Genomic DNA, 22,016 nt, shown 5'->3' with positions numbered 1-22,016 from the left:
AATGTGCTCAACGTGTTTCCAAAGGGAGTGGTGCTGCTTACACAAATGTTTTCCTGACAGAAACACCAAGGCCATTCATGGTGCTGCTTTCAGTGGATTTTGCAACTGAAATACAGAATGTTGCCAAAGCACATAACGGTTTTAGGAACTGAGTGACGACATTGTAGGTGACGTGTTAGGGTTTTTACGTTTGTAGAAGGCTGTTTGTTTGACTGTAGCAGAGTAGGACAACTCAGGTGTCAGATAACCATTTGTTTATACAGCGCCAAATCATAACATACATGATCTCGAGTTACTTTACATCCGCATTCATTTACTTCAAAAGCCTACAAATAAGCCAATGTAATGTTTATATTATTTAATATATAGTTATTGTTATAAAGGTGAAAATATATTTCTACCTACTATCAAAAATAATCAAATATTCAAAGCTAACAAGTGTTGTGTGTCACTCTTCAATACATTTATTTGTGTAGCCTATACTCACAAATCATGTGAGTGTGTCACCTACATGCACTTCCCATCTCCATTAATCCTCTGAAATAAAACTGTGTGTTTGGAAATATACCAATAATAATTTAGGATGGAAACTGCCTCAAATCAGTGTTAACCACCCAGATCAAGTAGGAAATAATTGAACTTATTGCAAGGCTCTTCATTCAAATACTGTGATTCGGAATAAAGCTCCACAAGCAGAACAGGTTGTGGTATGAGTTGGTATTATTGGACACACAGCGGACAATGACAATGAAACCAGGATGATGAACATTTTACAGTAACTTGACTGGAAAATGACACAGTAACATAAAACATAAGCTCTTGTGCCACAGACACAGTAAACCCTATCAACCACAAAGAGTAGAAAAAGAACTTTTAAAAATGCATATACATGGACAAACAATATATAAAAAGGAAAATGTATGAGAACATGAAAAAAAAACTACCTAAAATGTGTCAGGATCAGTTACAAAATATTGTGGATGATGTTGCCTCTATGTGGCTTTTTCACATTCCCATATCAGTTAAGTTAAAAACACAGGTTCCACATGTGCACCAGAATGCAACAAATTACATGTAGCTGAGAACGCTAACAAAACCCAGCATAACTATGTAGAACAGTTTCAAGCGAAATACTCTCAAATACCCTCAGCAAAATAAGAGGCCCCAACAGCTCGAATAGCTAAGGTTGCTAAAAAAAATGCAGCGAACATCCACGACGGCAGCATGGACTGTTGTAAATGATGAGAAGTTCTCTCCGCAAGAAACAGCATGACAGTAAACAAAAAAGGAAGTACTCCTAACAGAACTACTTCCTATGACCTTTATTTGATATCACAGTCCATTCATAGGTTTAAAGTATACAATAAGTTAAATTCATATGGCTTTATATAGTATCTATATTATATATCCTATGATTAATAGCCACAGCACACACATTCATAATAATATACCGACCTCTCTTTAGCTCTGTGTGCCGCTCTTTAAATCTCCCATCTCTCCCTTAAAAAATCATTTTCTGTGTTAAAATATTTTGTACAAAAAAACTACCAGGGAGATAAACCGGTAAAAAAGAATTGTCATAGTAAGCAGCACAGCCCGAAACTAGACAAACTGAGGATGTTTCAGGATAATAATTTAAAGTGATGCATTCATGCTTTTTTATAGTCTATCAATAACATTATAACTATTCTCAATACTGGACGAGCTTGTATTAAAGGGGACATATTATGAAAATTCCACTTTTGTAGTGCGTCTATACGTTAATTTGGGTATCTGGCATGTCTACCGTCCCAGAAACTCTGGGGGAAAAAACTCCCGCGATTTGTTGTGGTTCCTGTATGTCAGAAACGATACGCTAGATGGCGTCGAATGGGATTACGACCGAAAATACATCATGTTCAAACCATGCCCATGTAGGGAGTCTCGCTCTGTGAGATGGTTGGCGGGGCACTAAAAACAGGTCAATCTGAGGAGGGCGGTTTTAGACAGGTTAAAAAAGGTGCTGTTTTAAATGCTCCTTGTGGTATTTTGACCAAAATATGTTACAGACATTTCATTAAGACCCCAAAGAACCATTTCAACTGTGGTAAAATGGGCATACAATGGCTCCTTTAAAATAAAACACAAATATTTCAATGAATAGTTTTTTGGGGTTTTGAGACTTCCACTACTGCTTAAAACTTTAATCTTGATGATGTTTTCCTGCACGTGGCATCTATTGCACTTCTGTCCGTCCTGGGAGAGGGATCCCTCACATGTGGCTCTCTCTAAGGTTTCTACGTATTTTTACCCTGTTAAAAGGGTTTTTAGTAGTTTTTCCTTACTCTTGCTGAGGGTTAAGGACAGAGGACGGCACACCCTGTTAAAGCCATATGAGACGAATTATGATTTGTGAATATGGGCTATACAAATACAATTTGATTGATTGATTGATTGATTGATTATTTAGTATGTGCAGAATCTTCCCGATATTAAAGGTACTTTATGGGGATTAGACCAATAGTGGTACATTAGCACTATGGAGCAACAGGTTTACAGAGTTTTGTTAGCATCTTGTCTCTGTGTCAAACGCCACCATATTGGCCATTTGGAGCTGGATCTGGGTATGAAGTGTCCAAATGATACATGTGCTAAACCAACCATGATTCAGTCTAAGTTTTCAACCATGCTACTACTTGTTTTTATCAGATGACTAACCAACTCCAATTTTACTGGAAAAAATGTACACTTCAACATAAATCAGTGTGATTAGAAATACCTCAAATGAGAGATACCGTCTTTGGGAAAAATGTATTTAACGTGTACTTTCACTTTTTGGTCTCCCGTTCATTAACATGGAGGAGGCAGGATTTATGACCTACTCTATACTGCAGCCAGGCACTAGGTAGCAATTGAGAGACTTTGGCTTCACTCTTGGGGAGCTGCTCTGTCCCGTGTTGTCCATCTTTATATGCAGTAAATATTTAAAATGTATTATTCGTCTTGGTAACAACCTGACGCCTACATTACCCACAATACAACTCGACCACTGACATTTTGTCTGTAAGTTTGTATGGCTAAAATTACAATATATTAACTTATTTTATGGAAAATAGACTTTTGTGACCTATCCCAATTTTGAAATAATTTGCAAACATCTCACGTGTGAGCGTTCAGAGGTCATGCATATAAGATGGGGGTGTTCAAATGGACTCTACTTATGTACTATGAACACAATGATCTCATTTGATTGCGGCAACACAACAAAGGTGATGAATATTTTAAAGATGTGTAGGAAAAAATAGTATTGTCATCAACCTGCAGAGTTTCTCAATTCTTTTACCTCAGTGGCCAAAACAAATTTTTAAGGTCCGTTCCCTTCCCTTCTAGTTTATAGCATTAGGCCTCACAGATCATAATCATTTTTTTGAGAAACAATGAAAGTACATATGTTATATCTAAATATGTTATATATCTTTGTTGGTTCATAAAAATACAAAAAACCCAGCGTACCTTTAAACTAAGATTTTTCCAGACGTCACTGGGTTGACAAAGTGTGTTCAGATTCTCTGTCGGTTCAGGAGAAAGTGAATACAGAACAAAAATCTGATTTCACAGACCACCTGTGTGGTATCTGACGATTAAGTTAACCACACAGTGACATGATTACAGCACCTGCCTCTTAAGAACATTGTGGCATTATAGGCAGATGTGAAATAGTCTGATTTAACTTGCTGAATATACTTACTTCTCATTTGTGTTACTGTTCAGATCCTGGAGTATTTATTGACAATTTGCTGGTAAAACATCCCCCTTGTTCTTTTCGGAGCCATTGATAGACAGGTCAGTACACCGCTCTATCTGTCTATCGATGACTCTACAATGTGATGGCAGGCCTGCTGTGATTGGCTGCCGCAGCATAGCTGATTTATAAAAGCCCCAAACCGAATCAGTGTCTCATCTGATCTTCCCTCTGTGTTTGGACATGCACTTCCCTCTTCTCCCTCGGCTGCTCCTGGACTCGCTTCTGAAAAGGGTTCAAGAAGCTCTGCAGGATGCTGTAACTCTGCTGTTGCTCTTGGTTTTGAGTTTCTTTCTGATGAGTCTTGGTGGGATGAATGTGATGGTTCTGGTGGCTGTTTTGCTGCTCGCTGTTGTTGTTGTTGTTCCGGTGCCGGGGAGCAAATGACTTGTGGTAAGTTGCAGCTAAGACAAAAGATTTATAAGAAGAGAGATCAATAAGTGAGAACACTTCGAAACTTATAGTTGTAATAATGAAGGAAAGTGCTGATACAGTACATTGTCCTATTGTGATACTCACGGCTGGTGCAGGTGACTCTGGGCGTGTCCCATTGGCCGTTTGCACGGCAGCGTATCGTAGGGGCATGTCTCTGGATGAAACCCTGTTTACAGTGATAGCGTAGCAGGGAGTTGATCTCATATCGAGGCTTCATGGCCCCAAACACTCGAGTGTCTTTCACCACAGGGGGCTGTCCACATGCCACTTATTTGAAGCAAACAAAAAAGAGAAATTAAATCAGAATATTTCTTAATTTCTAAAGTAGCAGTGGGCAGTCTGCCCAGAGCTAACTGGAGTTCAACTTTTCTAAGATCTGATCTGGAGAGCATCAGATTTAAACATGATAAGTGACTGAGGCAGATTTTGTTAGTCTTTCTACATAAATATGATAGAGCTGAGTTCTCATCTTGTTGCTAGTGAGGACCAGTCCATGTTTCCATTCAGTCAGTCATTTGAAAGCGTTAATATGTAACTTTTCCAAAAAAATTTCAAACTAGACTGTGTTGTTCATGTTGTTCAGTCGCGTTCTTAAATAATATTGTGATACATTATATTTTCAAACTTGTTATTCAAAATAACGGCGCGTTTCATTTGGTGACTTGCAGTGGCAAAACCTCTTTGTAAATTTGTCAGTGTTTCATTTTATGATTCAACTTTAGATCTTGGTGGATTTGAATTACATATTTTTAACCAGATGAAGGATTTCAGTCATCAGATGGCTCGATCTTAAGTTATCATAAGGAAAGCTGAGGAAATATTAGCAACAGCTCGACCTACAGCCCCTCACAAACGTCAACAGGGTCAGAGAAATCTTATTTTGGGACTTATGTGTGTTACTTCATGATCATACCTGTTCCCTTTTTGCAGGTGAAAGTCAGGTGATAGTTGCAGGGCACATCGTTCCACTGTCCTCCTTCATGCCAAATCATCACCACACAGTCTTCTCCTGACTGGAAGAAGCTGTCCGGCTGGTTCGGCCTCCAGTGGTCGTATTGCTGTCAGAAAACAATTTTTTTGTACTACTTTAATGTGCACTGTAAAAAGGTTTAAGTCAGTACCTAATACCTCTGTAAACTGCCTTAAAAATCTCAAAACTGGGTCACCATTTCATCATATGCGGAAACATAAGATGATTTTCACTATTACCCTGCCACAGTTTATAGAGCTCAAATATACAGAAACATATGTCTGTGTAAGGACCATGAAAGCCCTGCCTTTCCCCATGAGGGGATGGTGTTTTTTCATCACATGTGGCTGGGGTGTAAGTCATTGAGAGACCAGAGAGTGGTGCTACTGAGACAACCATCACTACATCCTTAAACAGACTAAAAGCTTCCTGGGGCTTAAATCCACAGATACGATTAGTTTGTGTAGTTTGAACAATTAGACATGACCATGAAAAAGAGAAAATTAACATACTGACTGTCTGCAGGTTGTTGCCCTGTACAAAACAGGTACTCTACTGTATGCACACATAAAACTCTTAACAAAGTTCACCCCAGTAAGGGTGTGCCCCTATTCTGAATGATAACACATTACAACAACAGAGTCACCCAAGTGTCAGATTTCAGTCCCTCTCCTCTCATCATCCTCCATTTCCACTGCATACTTAGCACCTTAAATAAGTCTGAAAAGAACACTTGATAAACTTCAACCTTGTCTGCTTCTTTGAAAAAGAAAAGGAAAGTCACCACAGTTATTACAATTCATGCTAAAGAATGAAGGCCTGAACCAGATGTCATGACAATCCATCCAATGGTGGTCGAGATATTTCACCCAAAACAATTTTCAACCTCAGGGTTCCGGCTGAGGTGGGATTCCCCCCAGGGGCTCCGTGCACACTACCGCGTACCCCCCTGAAACACTTCACATACCCCGTACCCCAGTTTGGTTTTTGAACACTGTGTCTTGTTTGTCACTGACCGGCGGTTTCACAGGAACGAGCTCTGATATCACTGTGCAGGCAAATGAGTGGGGGCGGATCCCCGGGGCCTGAGTGTGTGTGCTGTCTGGGGACACACACACACATTTGCCACTCCTGGTATTTCATGCTGGCCTTATACGATGATGATTAACAAATTAACGTGAACATGAGTTCACTGTTCTCGAAAAATATGTGCGACATGCAAAACACTGTACAGGGCGCCGCTGCAGAGCCTCGGGTTGCCGACCCCTGGCTACGGCGAAAGAACGATTTATTTACTGTTCCACCGTTAAAGAGATGCGGACGTGAAAACATTAGTTCCACCTCAAATTTCCCCCTCCCGGTCGCAGGCCCCACCTGTTATGCCTCTGGGCCCCACCAATTTGAGAATCACTGGCATAGAGTGAGATGGCCTTTTTTATTTTATTTTTTTATTGAGAGCATGCCTTGCATCCGGCGGGCCGAGCTGGACCCCCTGGCGGGCCGTATCCGGCCTGCGGGCCGTATGTTTGCATCTAGACCAGGGTTTGACACCCCTGGTCTAGATGCAAGAGGACCAATTACATTGCCATCGGTAGAGATAGAGCAGACACAGTTGACTGCAGACCACTCCGTTAAACTGTGTGATTGTCTTACCATTGGCCGGCCATCAGTCCACCTGAAGTCCCTCTCAAACATCTTGTCATTAAGGCCAATCCACTGGTAATCGCTGCCCAGACCTGCAGAGCAAAACACACCAGAAACTTACTGTGAGTTTTCATTGATGTAACTCGGACAGGAGGAAACATGGGGAAGGTTCTAATGTCAGAGAGCAGCCTCCACCCTTAGCAAAAAAGCAGATGGTTAGCGGCTACCTGGACGCATGGGATCAGCGTTATCCCCCTGCACATGCTTTTGAGGAGAGTTTGTTTGTGGTTTGAACATCAGGGCCAGAGGAAAATAATCAAGGGTGTGAACAAATGATAGAGAGCTGGAAGCAGAGGAAATGTTTGGAAACTGCAAAAGCCCATTTCTTCTCAGTCAACAGCTGAACGTCAACATGTTGAAAACACAAAGAGCTTTGTTTTTTCATGGAAACTCTTTTTATCCTCTCTGTTTAAACAAACTACGTTTTATTACTCATTCTATCTTCCTGACACTCATCTGTGGATTACAGCACAGACCTGCACAGCATTGATGCTTTAGCTCTGCAAAACAGTTCTAGACCTGCTTCAGAGATGCATGTTTACTGACTTGTGTTTATCACTGGTAGGCACAAAAATAAGTTAATATTTTTTTATTATCTGACCTTGGATTGGACTCGGAGTGTCAACATTAGCTCAGCTTCTCAGTAGAATTCAATGTTCATAAGAATTGTTTGGAAGATTATGTTAAGGAATACTATCTATCTTCTATCTATAATGACTGAGAATGCCGCAACACAGCTGTAGCTCGATTGGACCATAGATATATATATAAAGGCTAGATGTCTCGTCCGCGTTGCCGGCCAACGGAGTCGAACGTCCGCACATGGCGGCCATCTTGCCAAAGGCGGCCCGCCCACCTATAACATTGTGTTGCTAGTTGTACATGTACTTTTTAAATAAAAAAAAATAAAAAATCTTGATGTATATTTGTAAAGGGAAATTTTTTACCTATTTTAGAACATTATTCAATTTTTTGGAAAAAAACATAATTATTCATAAATATGCAGTGTCATAACTACATCTGTTGTGTTTATAACAAACCAAACCGTTTAAAAATCGGTTGAAAATTGAGCAATTTATGGTTATTTAAAAAGTACGTACCACTACAACACAATGTTATAGCGAGTCGCCTGTGGCAAGATGGCCGCCTTGTGCGGACATTGGACTCCGTTGGTTGAGACATCGAGCCTTTATATATATATTTATGGATTGGACTGCGCCAGAGCCACATCGTGGACTTACGATTGACAAACAGGTGTTCCTCCTGTGACAGGATACTGGCCAGGTGGGCGCCGTGCAGCCGGCACTCCCTCTCAGCAGCGTCCCAGGTGCGACGGTGTGTGAAGTACTTATAGCAGTGGGACTGGAACTTCTGCCAGCCAAATCCACACACCTCAGTGTCTGAGGAGAGGGGCACAAGGAAAGGAAATAGTGAAATAACTGTGTTGTTTAGTATTGAATAAAGTTGTAATAACACCATAACTTAACAATAACATACTGTTTCTATTCACCCAGTGGTTAAAATGTTATTGTATGATCCTGTATTAATACAAACAATAAGCCTGCTGACAGCTGTATTGACTCAGCAGTGGATTTCACAGTACTTAATGATACTTTGTATGAATGAATGAATGCCTCATATGCAGCTCCAGCTTAGCTGGTAGAGAGGGTTGTCCACTAACCAAAAGGTAAGTGGTTCAATCTAAGGCACCTTCAGTCAGCGTTGCGAAGTGTCGTTGAAATTATACTATGATTTGATGATAGAACTTTCACTGAGAATGTTGCACCTATCAACAAGTTATGTCACCACTGGTCGTTTCTGGCTGTGACTACTGTTAACATTCTTCTGGCAAGGCTGCAGCACGAACAGTTAAACACCCGCAAATGGTCCAAGGTGGAGCATCACATCTGATCTTCGTCCAGCTGAAGAAAGCTAATGTCACTCCTCATTTCATCATTATCTGGCCCTGCTCAGACCTGGCACTGACATGAGTTTCAAGTGATCTGATCACTAGTGGACAGCTCTAAGTACAGAGGTGAATGCACCCAAGAAACATTGACACATTTGAGATCTGATCACTAAGACCATATTCAGAGGTGATCTAGGACGCATGAGAGCTCTTTTAACTGATGTAGTCTACTAAGCTGAAGTAGTCTACTTACTAATTTACACTCGTTCATGTTATTTTCCCTCCAAGTTGGATGAAGATCCTACTCTGCCCCTGAGTGGCTTGATGTTATTTCTTCTCTAACACTAAACGTAACCCAATCTGAGGAAGGGTTGGGTTGAGTATTTATTTCTATCAGATGGAAAAAACATTGAAGCTACTAATTTGATTTGTCTGGACCACACCAAAGAGGAGGTACAGTCCTTATTATACACTCCTGATCAAAATCTTAAGACCAGTTAAAAAATTGCATGAATTTGCATTTTGCACTGTTGAATCTTAGGAAGGTTGTAAGTAGAGTTTCAAAATGCAAAAAGAAGAAATGGGAACAAGAGCCCAAAAGTTGTGATCAGGCAATTTATTGAAAACAACAATTTAACTGAAGTAGGCTGTTCATCAGCTAATCAAAAGTTTAAGACCACAGCTCAAAAAAACCAAAAACCTCCTAAAACAGAAATTAAAGTGTCAAAAACTGACTCAGTAATGAGTAGCTCCACCATTATTGTTGATCACTTCAAAAATTCGTTTTGGCATGCTTGATGCAAGTGTTTCCAAAAGGCTAGTGCGAATGTTGCGCCAAGTGGTGAAGATGGCTTCACGAAGGGCATCCACTGTCTGGAACTGAAGTCCATTTTTGTAAACTTCCCTTGCCATCCATCCCCAAATGTTCTCAATTGGATTAAGATCAGGGGAACACGCAGGATGGTCCAAAAGAGTGATGTCATTCTCCTGGAAAAAAGTCTTGGTCAGACGGGCATTGTGAATTTGAGCGTTGTCCTGCTGAAAAACCCAGTCGTTACCACACAGACGAGGGCCCTCAGTCATGAGGGATGCCCACTGCAACATCTCCACATAACCAGCTGCTGTTTGACGCCCCTGCACAACCTGGAGCTCCATTGTTCCATTGAAGGAAAAAGCACCCCAGATCATGATGGCGCCCCCTCCACTGTGCCGCGTAGAAAACATCTCAGGTGGCATCTCCTTGTCATGCCACTAACGTTGGAAGCCATCAGGACCATCAAGGTTAAATTTTTTCTCGTCAGAGAATAAAACTTCTTCCACCTTTGAATGTCCCATGTTTGGTGCTCCCTTGCAAAGTCTAAACGGGCAATTTTCTGGCGTTGAAGGAGACGTGGCCTTTGAAGACGTTTCTTGTTTTTGAAGCCCTTCCTTCGCAGATGCCGTCTGATGGTTATTGGGCTGCAGTCAGCACCAGTAATGGCCTTAATTTGGGACGAGGATCGTCCCGTGTCTTGACGGACAGCCATTCGGATCCTCCGGCTCAGCGGCGGTGAGATTTTTTTGGGTCTACCACTTGATTTTTTTGTTCCATAACCAGGGCCGGGTCTAGGCAGGGGCAAGAGGGGGCCTGGCCCCCTCAAATAAATGTTGTGCCCCCTCAAACTAAATAGGGTTAGGGTTAGGGTTAGGCACAATGCCCCCTCAAGATTTGTGGCTGCCCCCTCATACATGCCTGTCTAGACCCGGCCCTGTCCATAACCCTGAGGATCTTTTAAGAAATGCAAAATGACTGTCTTACTGCGTCCAACCTCAGCAGCGATGGCACGTTGTGAGAGGCCTTGTTTATGCAGTTCAACAATCCTACCACGTTCAAAGACGGTGAGCTTTTTTGCCTTTGCCATCAAGAGATCTTTACAGTGTGATTACTTGACAGGAAATGACATGGAATCCAAATTTTTGCACAGATTTTGCCTTTAAAGGCTGTGGTCTTAAACTTTTGATCAGCTGATGAACTGCCTATTTGAGTTAAATTGTTGTTTTCAATAAATTGCCTGCTCACAACTTTTGGTCTCTTGTTCCCATTTCTTCTTTTTGCATTTTGTAGCTCTACTTAGAACCTTCCTAAGATTCAACAGTGCAAAATGCAAATTCATGCAATTTTTTAACTGGTCTTAAGATTTTGATCAGGAGTGTATACATGTCTCCTTCTTGAGACTAGTCATGGGAAGTGCACTGCTGCCTCCAACCAGTCAAAAACAAAAACCTATTTAGTCTCTGCAAATGGGAATGATGCACTTGTTTGTTTACATGTATAAAGGAGAAGGAAGATAAAATCAATAGTGTTCATTGGAAACTCATGTAGAGATGCGCTTTCTTGCCAGGTTTGCACTGACGAACATAGAGCTGTGCCATTGTGATCAGATTAGAAACACATGTTTATACAAATAAGCACAGAGACTCTGCAGGCTCCTATTGGTGCTAACAGAGTTAACTCTAGCACAGCACCCAACTACCTCAAGCATGTGTATGAGAAATCTGTTCCATATGATCTGCAAATGAAAGATGACTAGTCCTACTGTCACTATGAGGAAGGAAATCCAAAATGTCTGAATTGATTGGACTCTAGAGCACTTTCTCAAAAACGAAAAAACAATTCCAAGCACTTACTGTACACTTTATTTTCCTGAATACAGTTGCAACATTGTGGCACTTTGACTTGAGGCATTTCTCAATGACTTCACCTTAATTCTCCCTGAACTGTAGGTAATTTGTAAGTCACTTTGGCCAAATTAATAAATAGATGTAAACAAAACACGGCACAAGCGCAGAGCAAGTTGCACTAAACAGGCAAATAGACCCGAGTTTGTTTGAACCAAAAAGGTCACATAGAGCAACTGGCTTGCAAACTCTCGATAATCAACAAACAAAAGATGTCCACACGTTCTGTGATTCAGAAATGTTCTAGTCTCGATGTGGTTGTTGGTCTTATAGTGTGTGATGAAATATAAATCACATTCTGTGTAACAGTCCTGTTTGGAAGTGTACTGACACCGTAGTCCACAGCAAGTTGGTTTGGAACCACATTGTTGTAACATTGAGCCTATTGCATCTACACAACAGCTCAGAGTTGTTTATTTCTCATCAAACTGTTGTTTAGGCCAGAGAGAGAGCGAGCGAGAGAGAGCGAGCGAGAGAGAGAGTCTGGGAGTGGAAGGCCAGCTGGGGAACAATGGCCCCTCATTGAATAAGCTCAGTGACATACAGTTGGACTTCATTAACCCTCACAACTCTCCAGTTGTCTGCAGGTCAAACAGACACATACACACACATGCACATGCACACACTCTTACACACAGTTCAGGCCAACACACACACATTTAGTTTGATATGCAATGACTTTAAACTATATAATCAGCTCTCTGCTTTGGCAGGCTCAGTAAACAATGGCTGCTTTGTATGAATGGCTTCAGGATAATGTGCATGCCAATAAAGCTGTGATTGAAAGTTGCTGTCAAGGCTTTGGGATATTAGCTATCATCAGCCCACTTCATCTTTACAACTCCGCTGTGTAGCCACCTGGAGGGTCAGGTGAGGTCTCCATGCCCACTAATAAATGTGGGGCAGTAATCCATGACTCTCTTTCTGGTTGTTTGAAAGTCACACAGCACTATTCTGACATAAAGAGGGATTTGGTTGGGTACAGAAGGCCAGCCCAAACAGTGCTTCTTCCAGAAGATGAGGGGGAGCCTGACTTTAATAAAGAGTTTAATAAGTCTGAGGCAGTATTTAGCCACACAGCTGCAAAAGCTTTCTGGCAAAATAATAGAACAATTATCTGTTTCTTTCTCCTTCTTTCCACTGGCAGAAAACTACGAGAGGTCTGCTCCTCTCTCTGCCAACTACTGTAAGAAGACACACTGTATAAACTACACAAGGATTGTATTTACATCCAAGTTGTATACAACCTTTAAATGGATTCACATTGATACACCCTGCTGACTGGGACTTCCAATTCTTGTTTATACTACTTTTGGTAATGGAGTGACGATGAAAAGAGGATTGAAAACAATACATTAATAAATAAAGATGTTCAAATTTAGATATATTTAAACCAATGCTGATCAAAATTAACTTAGTACATTTACTACTTATAAACTTCTACTTTACTTGAGTGCTTTACTTGAATGCTATTGCATACTCATCCATAACTTCAACATAGTTATTACATTACTACCTTTATACTTAGTGGCTACTTTGGAGATTAATATAAATAAGAATATACAGTACGTTGAACAGTATATTAAGTCACAGAATTATGTAGAAACCAGAATCCCCTCTATTTCTGCTTAATGTTAATGCGTCATTCATAATTATACATTTAGTATGAGGTAGTATAAATCTGACAGAGACCATACTGCATAGTGACAGTAGATAAATTTACTTTTACATTCTAGTTACATTGTACTTAAACAATGCAAAACTTAAAATTGGTGTCTTTTTCCCCAGGAACTTAAAGGGAGCTTTCAGTCGGTTTAATATGTGAATTTTATAAACATGTAAGAATATATGATGCATAAAGCTGTTGTATTAACGTAAAAAATATGTGCTCAGTCATTCAAGTTTAAGAAATAATGGTAGAAGGTCAGTGATAAACTTTGACAATGGACTTTTACAATCCCTTGCCAATTAAAGCTGTTACTAGAATAACTGAACTGATGCATTAGCTATTATTTTAATGTTACACCATATAATAACAATTAAACTGTAGTATGTAAAAGAGGAATGTGGCCTTATCATTTCCTATTCTAACATAATGACGTCTTACTTCTGCCCATAGAATAACAGGAAGACATTTTACATTGTCAACCCCTTAAAGCTAGTGAATTTTCATGGAAAATATTAAACCCTGGAGTCGACTTGTTGGCCTGAACCTCAATTAGCTGCTGAGTAATGACAGAAATGTTGGACGAGGGGCTGGAACTAATCTGCTGAGGAGCCAACGCCCAGTGCTGCAGGACAGCTGGAGACCAGAGACTGTCATAACCTAAGACTACATTATGTATCCACCTGTGTGCACATGGGTACTTACTACACATAATACGATCTCTTCTAAGATTATAACTTAACTTTTGGTCGGATACAGTATTGTAGTTTTGCTTATAATCAGTGATAAAACAGCAACATCATGACAAAAAAGAAACTACCTGTCAACAACATAAAGTGCCATATGATAAAGAAACCTCTACATATCTCGCTTACAAGATGTTAAAAGAAAAAACATGAAATCTGACCTGAATGCTTTGAAGCTTTGAACATTTGTATTATTATTATTAATAAACTAATCGAACATTATTCAGTATACATCAATATTAATTATGAATAGCTATTTTAATATTAATAATAATTGTGTGCATCACAAGTCTCAAATTATGTTGCTAGCATTGCCACTGGGACAGTAACATGACCATGTGACAGGGTTAAATATTTCAACTAAATTTGTAAGATGTGAGAAGTGTGTTGAATAACCAAACTAGTCTTGATGATCCCCTGAATAAACTAAAGCCAAAAACATTCAGGTCAGTTTGTTGTCCTCATCTCTCTCTTCCTGTCCAAGCTTTGACTATTCACAAATGAATCTCCCATACAAACACCCAACAATAATATTCAGTAGGACATTCATATTCAGCAATATTCAGGACAGGGGAGAGTATTAGCAACACTTCAGACTTCTGTCCACTTTCAGTTCTACCTTCAAATAAAGTGCTTCAGATAATCTGGATAAATAGGTGTTTTGTTTGCAATGTGGCAACACACTGTCAATCCTGCAAAGTAGAATTCTGCTGCAAATGTTGAGTTATTGAATTAATGTGAACATATTACACTATATTATTGTTTTTGAAAAAAAACTCTTACTTGAGCTAGAGTTAGATCAAGCTTATCACTAACCAGAAGGTCAGTGGTTCGAGTTCCTGCCCCTCCTCCCACATGAAATACATTCCATCAACTATTATCACCAATAGATATCCAAACACAAACAAGACTTGAATTATAGTAAAGTGTTATATGATGAAAGATTTCAGTAGTGCTTTCATCTGGAACAGAATGTAATTATTGAGAAGCGGCTGACCTTGTTCACAGAGCTCGCCTGCGTAGCTGGGCAGGCAGAGACAGGTGAAGGAGTTGACTCCATCCAGACAGGTGGCTCCGTTCAGACACGGGTTCGACTCACACTCGTCAACATCTGCAGACACACAGCACAAGCCTGTTATTATTCCACACCATCCATCTGTCACTATGGGGTCAGCACAGTTTGTAAAAAAATATAAAGTTCTCTGTCGCTGTGCTCAATAGTGTAGTATTTGTGTACCTGTTTCACAGTGCTGCCCAGTGTATCCAGGTGCACACACACAGATATTTTGTGCTCCCCTCTTGTAGCAGGAGCCTCCATTCTGACACACACCAGCTGAGCACGGTAGGAGATCTACACAAATAGCCCAATGCAAAGAAGACCCATGAATAACATGCTAGTAAGTGCATCATGAGCAGTGATGAAACATCCTGTCACAGCAATGGAACCTATGTGTTACCTGTCTAAGTTGTTACACAGAAAGCATTCACACAAGGTCATCGTGATCAAATTACTTCAACATACATCTATTAATTGATTCTACTTAGATCTAAGGTAAATTGCAGTGCAGGGCTGCTCTGGGTATTTGCATGTCTACGAGGATTATTAATTGGTGGAGATGTTGACTCTATACCTGGGACAATTCAACTTCTCTTCAACCCATTTTCCAGTGGTTAAAAAGCCACTAACTTTTGTCTGCAGTGGGAATGGATGCAATTCACTCCCAGGTTAAACGACTCTACAGTAGACACAGTTCTTTATCAACCCTGGCTCTGACTGGCAATGACTTGTGTAATAATGTGTGTCTTAGAAAATGGCAGAAAATTCGTATTTATTTTTCAAACAAACAATTTGAAAATTTTAGACACGGGTAGATTTGTAGGCTCAGGAAACTATGGATTTTTTCTCATTCTCAAACATCCTATAAATAGGACAACATTGAAGTAGCTCTAGAACAGTACCTCTGACATTCATAGTGCTGGCATCCACAGAGTAAGCTGAATCGGTGCCAGCCTGTGGTTGCTCTGTGGCCATGGTCTCTTCTGGTATCTGAGGCAGCGACTCCACCAGAGAAGGGACAATCTGGTCGTAATCCACCAAATCATCCTCTGGGAGGGGGGTGGCAGCTGGGTCGGGGAACAGTGCCCACTGGGGGACGGAGTGGGTGCTTTGGTCGAATGTGTACAATGTGGTGGACAGCATTGGCTGGCTTACATACTTATAGGAACTTGTGGTGGACTGTTTAGCCTGGTCTCTGTAAGGGTTGCTGGGTTGCGTGTCGTCGCCATCAGAGGTTGTGGGTGCAGGCTCAGCGGTAACAGCAGGATGTTTCTTATCGTCTGTGACAGCAGAGGAGTGATGTGTTAAGGGTTTTGATGTGCTAGATCCAGAGGTTGTGTCCTTCATGTGTGTAGGGAGAGTGGTGTGCTCTAAAACAGCCGCCACAGCTGGTAAAACAGTAACAGCAACCTCTCTGGGAAGGTCAACCAGATTGTGCTGTTCCTCAGAAACCTCCTTCTCTCCAGACAGCTGCTCTGCACCTGAGCCTGTTTCTATAACTGTGTCAACAGCCTGTAAAACTTCAGGGACTTCTGTTACTTCGGTGCCTGCTGCAGGTTGAGGCTGCTGGGTGTGAAGGGTCGAATAAATCGGTGGGTGTGTGCTGGTAAGTCCAGGTGTCTCCGGTGGGTCTTGTCCTGAAGCTTCATCTTCTCCGGAGGCAGATGCTTCAAAGTCTTCAGTCTGAGTCTGTGTGGTGGTTTCTTGTGATTGTGTGTCTGGGATAAAAGTTGGTAACTCCGTCCCCCCAATTTCAGCCTCATCGGTCATCATGCCCAACTGGCTGTCTGCAGCTAGAGTGGGCAAAGCATCATGTGCGGAGCCCTCCTGTGTAGCAGCGGCTGTTTCACAGTTTGGAGAACCCTGCGTTTCCTCACAGGCAGAGACAACATCAATGACAGGCTGGGAGACACCAGAGAGGACTGGTGTTGATAGTGTGGTGGATGCTACTGATGAGACATGGTGCATGTCTGGGATTGTGGTGGCCTGTTCTGGTTTATGGGTACTGACTCTCTCAAAGTCTGTAAAGACATAAGGGACCTTGTAAACATCAGTGTCCGAGTCTGTTACCACATCTGGATACATATTTGCAGGGTGAGTGACTGCATCACTGGTTTCCTCTGACGGTGTTGCCTCTGTTTGGATTTCTAAGACACTGTAGTCAAAAGGAGTCACGCTTTCCCCGTCCTCCTTCTCCTCCACTTCCATGTCTTCTACTCGAACAGGAGTGGCCGTCTCAAACTGATCCCCTCTAGCTTCCTCTGGCTGCTCTGGCTCAAATGTAGCCTGGTCAGATCAGAGAGGCAGGAAGACAGGTCAATACAGGATAATCAGCCATGTCTCTTTAAAGGATCATTTCAATTCAATACAACTTGGGTCAGTGAGTCATTAAACACTATGACAAAGAATATCCAGTGACAACACTGAAAACAAAACCACTGGGGAAATGTGTCTTGATTAAATCAAAACCGAGCTGTAATGAGCATTGACATAAACATCCAAATATTTAACAAAAACTGTCGACAATAACACAGAACTTTCTCTTCAGAGGTTTATTTAGCTGTTCTTCTTATTGCACTAAAAATCTCTTATCATTTTGTTTGATTAAACTCATTTGAAATCCCATAAAAACTACAAAAGAAGCAGCAAGAAAACACCAAGGACAAACCATGAGAACATATATTATAGCAATATCATTAATGCTAGAAACAACGGACAAAACTACGAAAAATAAACTCAGGTTGGAAAGAACCAAGATGATCTTTAAAAAACATCCAACTACCTCGTGTTTTCCATTGAAAAAGCTGACAGTTGGAGGCAGGTTGATGGGTGAGGGCTCGAGAGAGTCTATGTCTCCGCTGCCCTGGATTGCTTCCCTGGTCATATGTGAAAGGTCAGTGATCTGGGGAAACAGGGACTCGGAGCCGGAGATGCTGTTTCCAGGCTGGTTTAAGAGTTCCAGGATGTGGTCAACTAGAGACAAACAAATTCAAAGTCAAAACAAATAAATTAGTGCTAAAGAAAATAAATGGTGATTGACTGGGTTTAGTTTTCAACACTCAGGCTTTCCTCACCCTAATACTTGGCAAGATAATGTATAAAGTTCAATAACCAGCCCTTAGAACAGCTTATCTTTTCTCAGTCCTATATATCAGTGGTTGTACTAAAGGATCCAAAAGTACCTAATTTCTAATGTTGATTAAAATGAGCCAAAGTGCATAGCTGGACGGTAAACAGTAAGGTCTGTGTTGCTTATGATTAAGGTCAGTTGGTGCCAGGGGCTGCTCTCAGACAATGAATGCTTGTCTCTGCTCAGTAAGACGTCATTGTACACATGACAACTGTGTTGTGGGAGCACACACCTGAGTTTAGTTACTGTGTCAGTTACTTTGGGACGATGAACAGAGACATAACGCAGTCAGTGGGCTACAGCCTTTAAACTGAACCAATCTCACCAGTTGCAATTTGCCTCAGTGTGTTGCCCAATGTCTAAAAAGTTTCCTTGGAACTCAAAACTTGATACCTCATGGAAGAGGAGAGACTTAACATCAAAACAATCCATGCTTCAGTTTTTCCAATTTCCTCAAGTTTGAGGAAACAGTGAGCCGGTGGGCCTCATGTGATTAAATAGGCCTTTAACGTTTCAATAACAAATACAACTAGTAGAGATGGAACCACTTGGCTGTGGATGGGGGGTTAGGGGGAGGTATTAGTTGATACAGGGGTGGATTTAATGATTTTAGGGCCCTAAACAAGCCCAGAATGACTAAGTTAAGGACCATTTATAGTTGTTTTTTATTTGCTTTGTTTTTATAATATCTTTAACATTGAGCCTAACAAAATTTATGACTGAAATATGTTTGTCATTCCATCCTCCAAAAATTGTATTACTCCATAAAATATTGTACAGTAAAATGTCAAACCTGAAACACTGATAAGAAGTCCCTTTCATTCTCATTCCGGTTTAATCTGCAGGTTTGTTTTTGCTGATTCCAGCTTCTTAAATGTGAGAACTTTGACTTTTTTCTTTGTTATGTGAGATACATTTAACATCTTGGGTTTTGGACAATTGGTCAAATAAAATAAACTCTTGAAACAGATAACGTCCAACTGCAGGGGTCAAATTGCTATTTTATACTATTTTCTGTTATTTTGGTCCAAGAGAATGATTAACCAACTGATCAGGAAAATACTTCTGAAAAAAATAATATTATCATTTAAGGATTCGAAAATGATTTGGATTTCCCTGGGGTGTATGCCTATTGGACACCTTCTTTCATTGGAGTAAGGTCAACTCAATGTTTTGTTTCCAGCTCTTTTGACAGAAATTTAAACCTGAACTTTAACACACAGCTCTATAGACAAGCCTGCCAAAGTGAACAGAGGCCAATCACTCCATCGGACCACCAGAGAATCCTTGTGTGTGAGAAAAAGACAGAGAGGTGAAGCTAAAGACAGTTTTGCTGTGATATATTTGACTGTTCATTGGGCTCCATTGCTTCCCCACGGGAGGCGCTGTGATGTGTTTACATCATGTTAAGCAACAAAACTGGCCAAGTGGAGATGACTGACTTCATAACTTTCCACATCTGGCTCTGCAAACAATGTGTATGTGTGTGTGTGTGTGTGTGTGTGTGTGTGTGTGTGTGTGTGCGTGTGTGTGATGGTGAGTGTGCTCAAAAACAAAGGTGACAAACCCTTAGCTTTTTCCTATGAAGACAACAAACAACACGAAATCAGATTGAGCAGATTAGTGTTTAGTCGCCGACAGCACGCCGTAACAAACATGAGGTCATTCTGAAAGAAAAAGACCCAGCAGTTTCATATTTCACGTGGAACTTTTGGGTCCCAAAGCCCAAGACGGTTGAAAAAAGGTGCAATGGGAAATGCAGTGCAGGTCACATACGAACAAATATAGGTTTCAATTGTGGAGACATGACATAAAACATCTTCAAAAATTTAGAAGTTACTGTATGTTCAAAACTTATCTTTAAAAGGAAAGTACAGGTAGCTACTTTCTCAGCAGAGGGATACAGCTAGCTTGGTTCAGTCCACAGCTCAGAAATAGATGCCTACCAACACGTACTTTGGAGAACGTTAATTGTATATTTTATTGTTTTGTTCATAGATCTTTTGTAAATATTAAGTAGCACTCCTAGTGAGGTAGAAACTTAAGTTTTACGATATAAAAAAGTAACACTGCAGCTGCCTCAATAAAGTGTGTGTGATCAGCTGCAAAATGAGGGAAGCTATTAAACAACCAAAAGACCTGCTTACCTGACTGATTCTGGCTGTGCACATTGACGATGATGAGATGGAATGGGGGTTTGGCTGTTGACTCTCCACCTACAGCAGGAATGGACGGCGATTGGTCAAGGTCAAAAGTGTGCGTCACTCTAGTGGTGACGTCCTCTTTAAAAACCATGGCAGGATCTTCTCGCCCATCATCTCCACTACCAGCAGGGAGGCCCGGCTCTGGGCTGACGACCTTTAGGAAGAGCACCTCTGGGACAACGTTCTGTGTGGTGATCTCTGGAAGCTGTGATGGTCTCAATGTGGTTTCCACGCTCAGCTCCGGCCCAGTGGTCGTTTCTTGAAGCTGACTCGGTATTGATACGGCTTCTGCCGACACCTGTGATGGGGTCTCCACTGCTCCTGCCTCAGCCCTACTGGAGCCGTCGTCACCGCTGCCTCCCTGCCCACTCTCACCTCGGCCCGACCCCGCCTGGCCCCCTAACTCCCCCCCTTGGGAGATGTCAAGTTGTTCAGTCTGGGAGAGGAGGGTGGGTAAGGGAGGGAGCTCCATGGGGACCACAACGTGTCCTCTAACTGGTACCGACTCCACCTTGTTGATGTCGAAACTTTGAACATCATCGTAGTCTAAGATGGGAGTGGGGTTCACTGAAGCTGTGGTGTGGGGGGAGGCGTGGAGGGCCCCAAGTTGATCTGGGGAGGCTGTGTGTGGCCTCTCTGTTGGAGAGTATGCAGCCGGCTCTGGTCCTCTTGTTTGAATTTCAGCCCTTTCAGGGTCTGAGAGTGACCACAGTGTTGTAGTGTTGGGATCGTATTTTGGGTCTTGAGGTTTGTACACAGCTGGAGTCGTCCCTGGGCTCATGGTAGTCGGCTCTGGTAGATAGGCTGTAAGAGAGGGAAGCAAAGTATTTCCATCTTACCTTTACAGCAGCATGGGTCTCACTTGATAAACGTTACAGTCATTTCGGTTAAGTTAAACTTAAAACTTAAACTTTCTTGTTGCATTCCAAAGAAAACATGTTGCCATAGTCACTACATTCATCAAAAGGTCACCCATAAACCAAGAGTTCATTTAAGACGCAGACGGATTTCTGAACACTATAATATTTAGCTTGACTTTGCTGCGTATGTTATAGAAACTGAAGATGTGTGATCAGATGGTTCCTGATGAAGCGCACCGAAGGATTTGAAGTACCTCTGAGTCTTTTTTAAATGAAATATCTTCATAAACAGTTGCTCATGTTTTATACTGATTAAAACCAGGAGAGTGTTATGTCCATCATAGACTTGAAGAGAGAGACCTGTGAGTCAGGTAACATCATCTGCAATATTTGCCGAGAGGGACACCCACAGGTAAGAAAGACATTGGTCAGAACCAAATGTTTTTACAGAAACAATTTTGGATAGCATAATTAGAAAATCTACTTTTGCCATGTTTTAGGGGTCTAAAAAATCTATAAAACAAGATATGAATGATACATACAACGGACACCATGAAAAAACTCTGGATTACAGACAGGAATAAAACAGCTGTGTTTACTGAATGTAATTGACACTGAAGTGGAGATTCTGGCATTTAAAAGAAAACGTCCTTTAAAGATTTCTATTGTGATATAAAAAGTATGACAAAATACTAAATGTGAATTCGGAATGTTTATTTCCACTAGTCTGAAAGACATGTAATGGAAGAAAAATAGCCCAAAAAAAATTAATTGATCAGAACAGTTGAATTATAATTTTAAGACTGTAATTTAACCCTCAGGAGTCCCCAACTGCC

The 22,016-nt window shown here is 41.1% G+C and overlaps 1 protein-coding gene across 1 annotated transcript in view; it reads right to left on the bottom strand.

Annotated features, from left to right (window-relative positions):
- Positions 1-697: 697 nt before the first annotated feature.
- The window catches only part of LOC128424653 (brevican core protein), a 31,897-nt gene continuing 10,578 nt past the window's right edge, over positions 698-22,016 (bottom strand). The window contains exons 7-16 of the mRNA XM_053410970.1: positions 20,264-21,124; positions 17,769-17,959; positions 15,889-17,272; positions 15,167-15,280; positions 14,927-15,040; positions 8,132-8,290; positions 6,840-6,922; positions 5,130-5,274; positions 4,301-4,483; positions 698-4,185 (exon numbers count right to left, since the gene is read on the bottom strand). Coding sequence (XP_053266945.1) covers positions 3,929-4,185; positions 4,301-4,483; positions 5,130-5,274; positions 6,840-6,922; positions 8,132-8,290; positions 14,927-15,040; positions 15,167-15,280; positions 15,889-17,272; positions 17,769-17,959; positions 20,264-21,124 — 3,491 coding nt within the window. The 3' untranslated portion in view covers positions 698-3,928. The remainder of the gene's footprint in view (positions 4,186-4,300; positions 4,484-5,129; positions 5,275-6,839; positions 6,923-8,131; positions 8,291-14,926; positions 15,041-15,166; positions 15,281-15,888; positions 17,273-17,768; positions 17,960-20,263; positions 21,125-22,016) is intronic.

Source organism: Pleuronectes platessa, chromosome 19, assembly GCF_947347685.1.
Source record: "Pleuronectes platessa chromosome 19, fPlePla1.1, whole genome shotgun sequence".
NCBI classification, from domain to species: domain Eukaryota; kingdom Metazoa; phylum Chordata; class Actinopteri; order Pleuronectiformes; family Pleuronectidae; genus Pleuronectes; species Pleuronectes platessa.
This window is presented reverse-complemented; position numbering and strand designations above follow the sequence as displayed.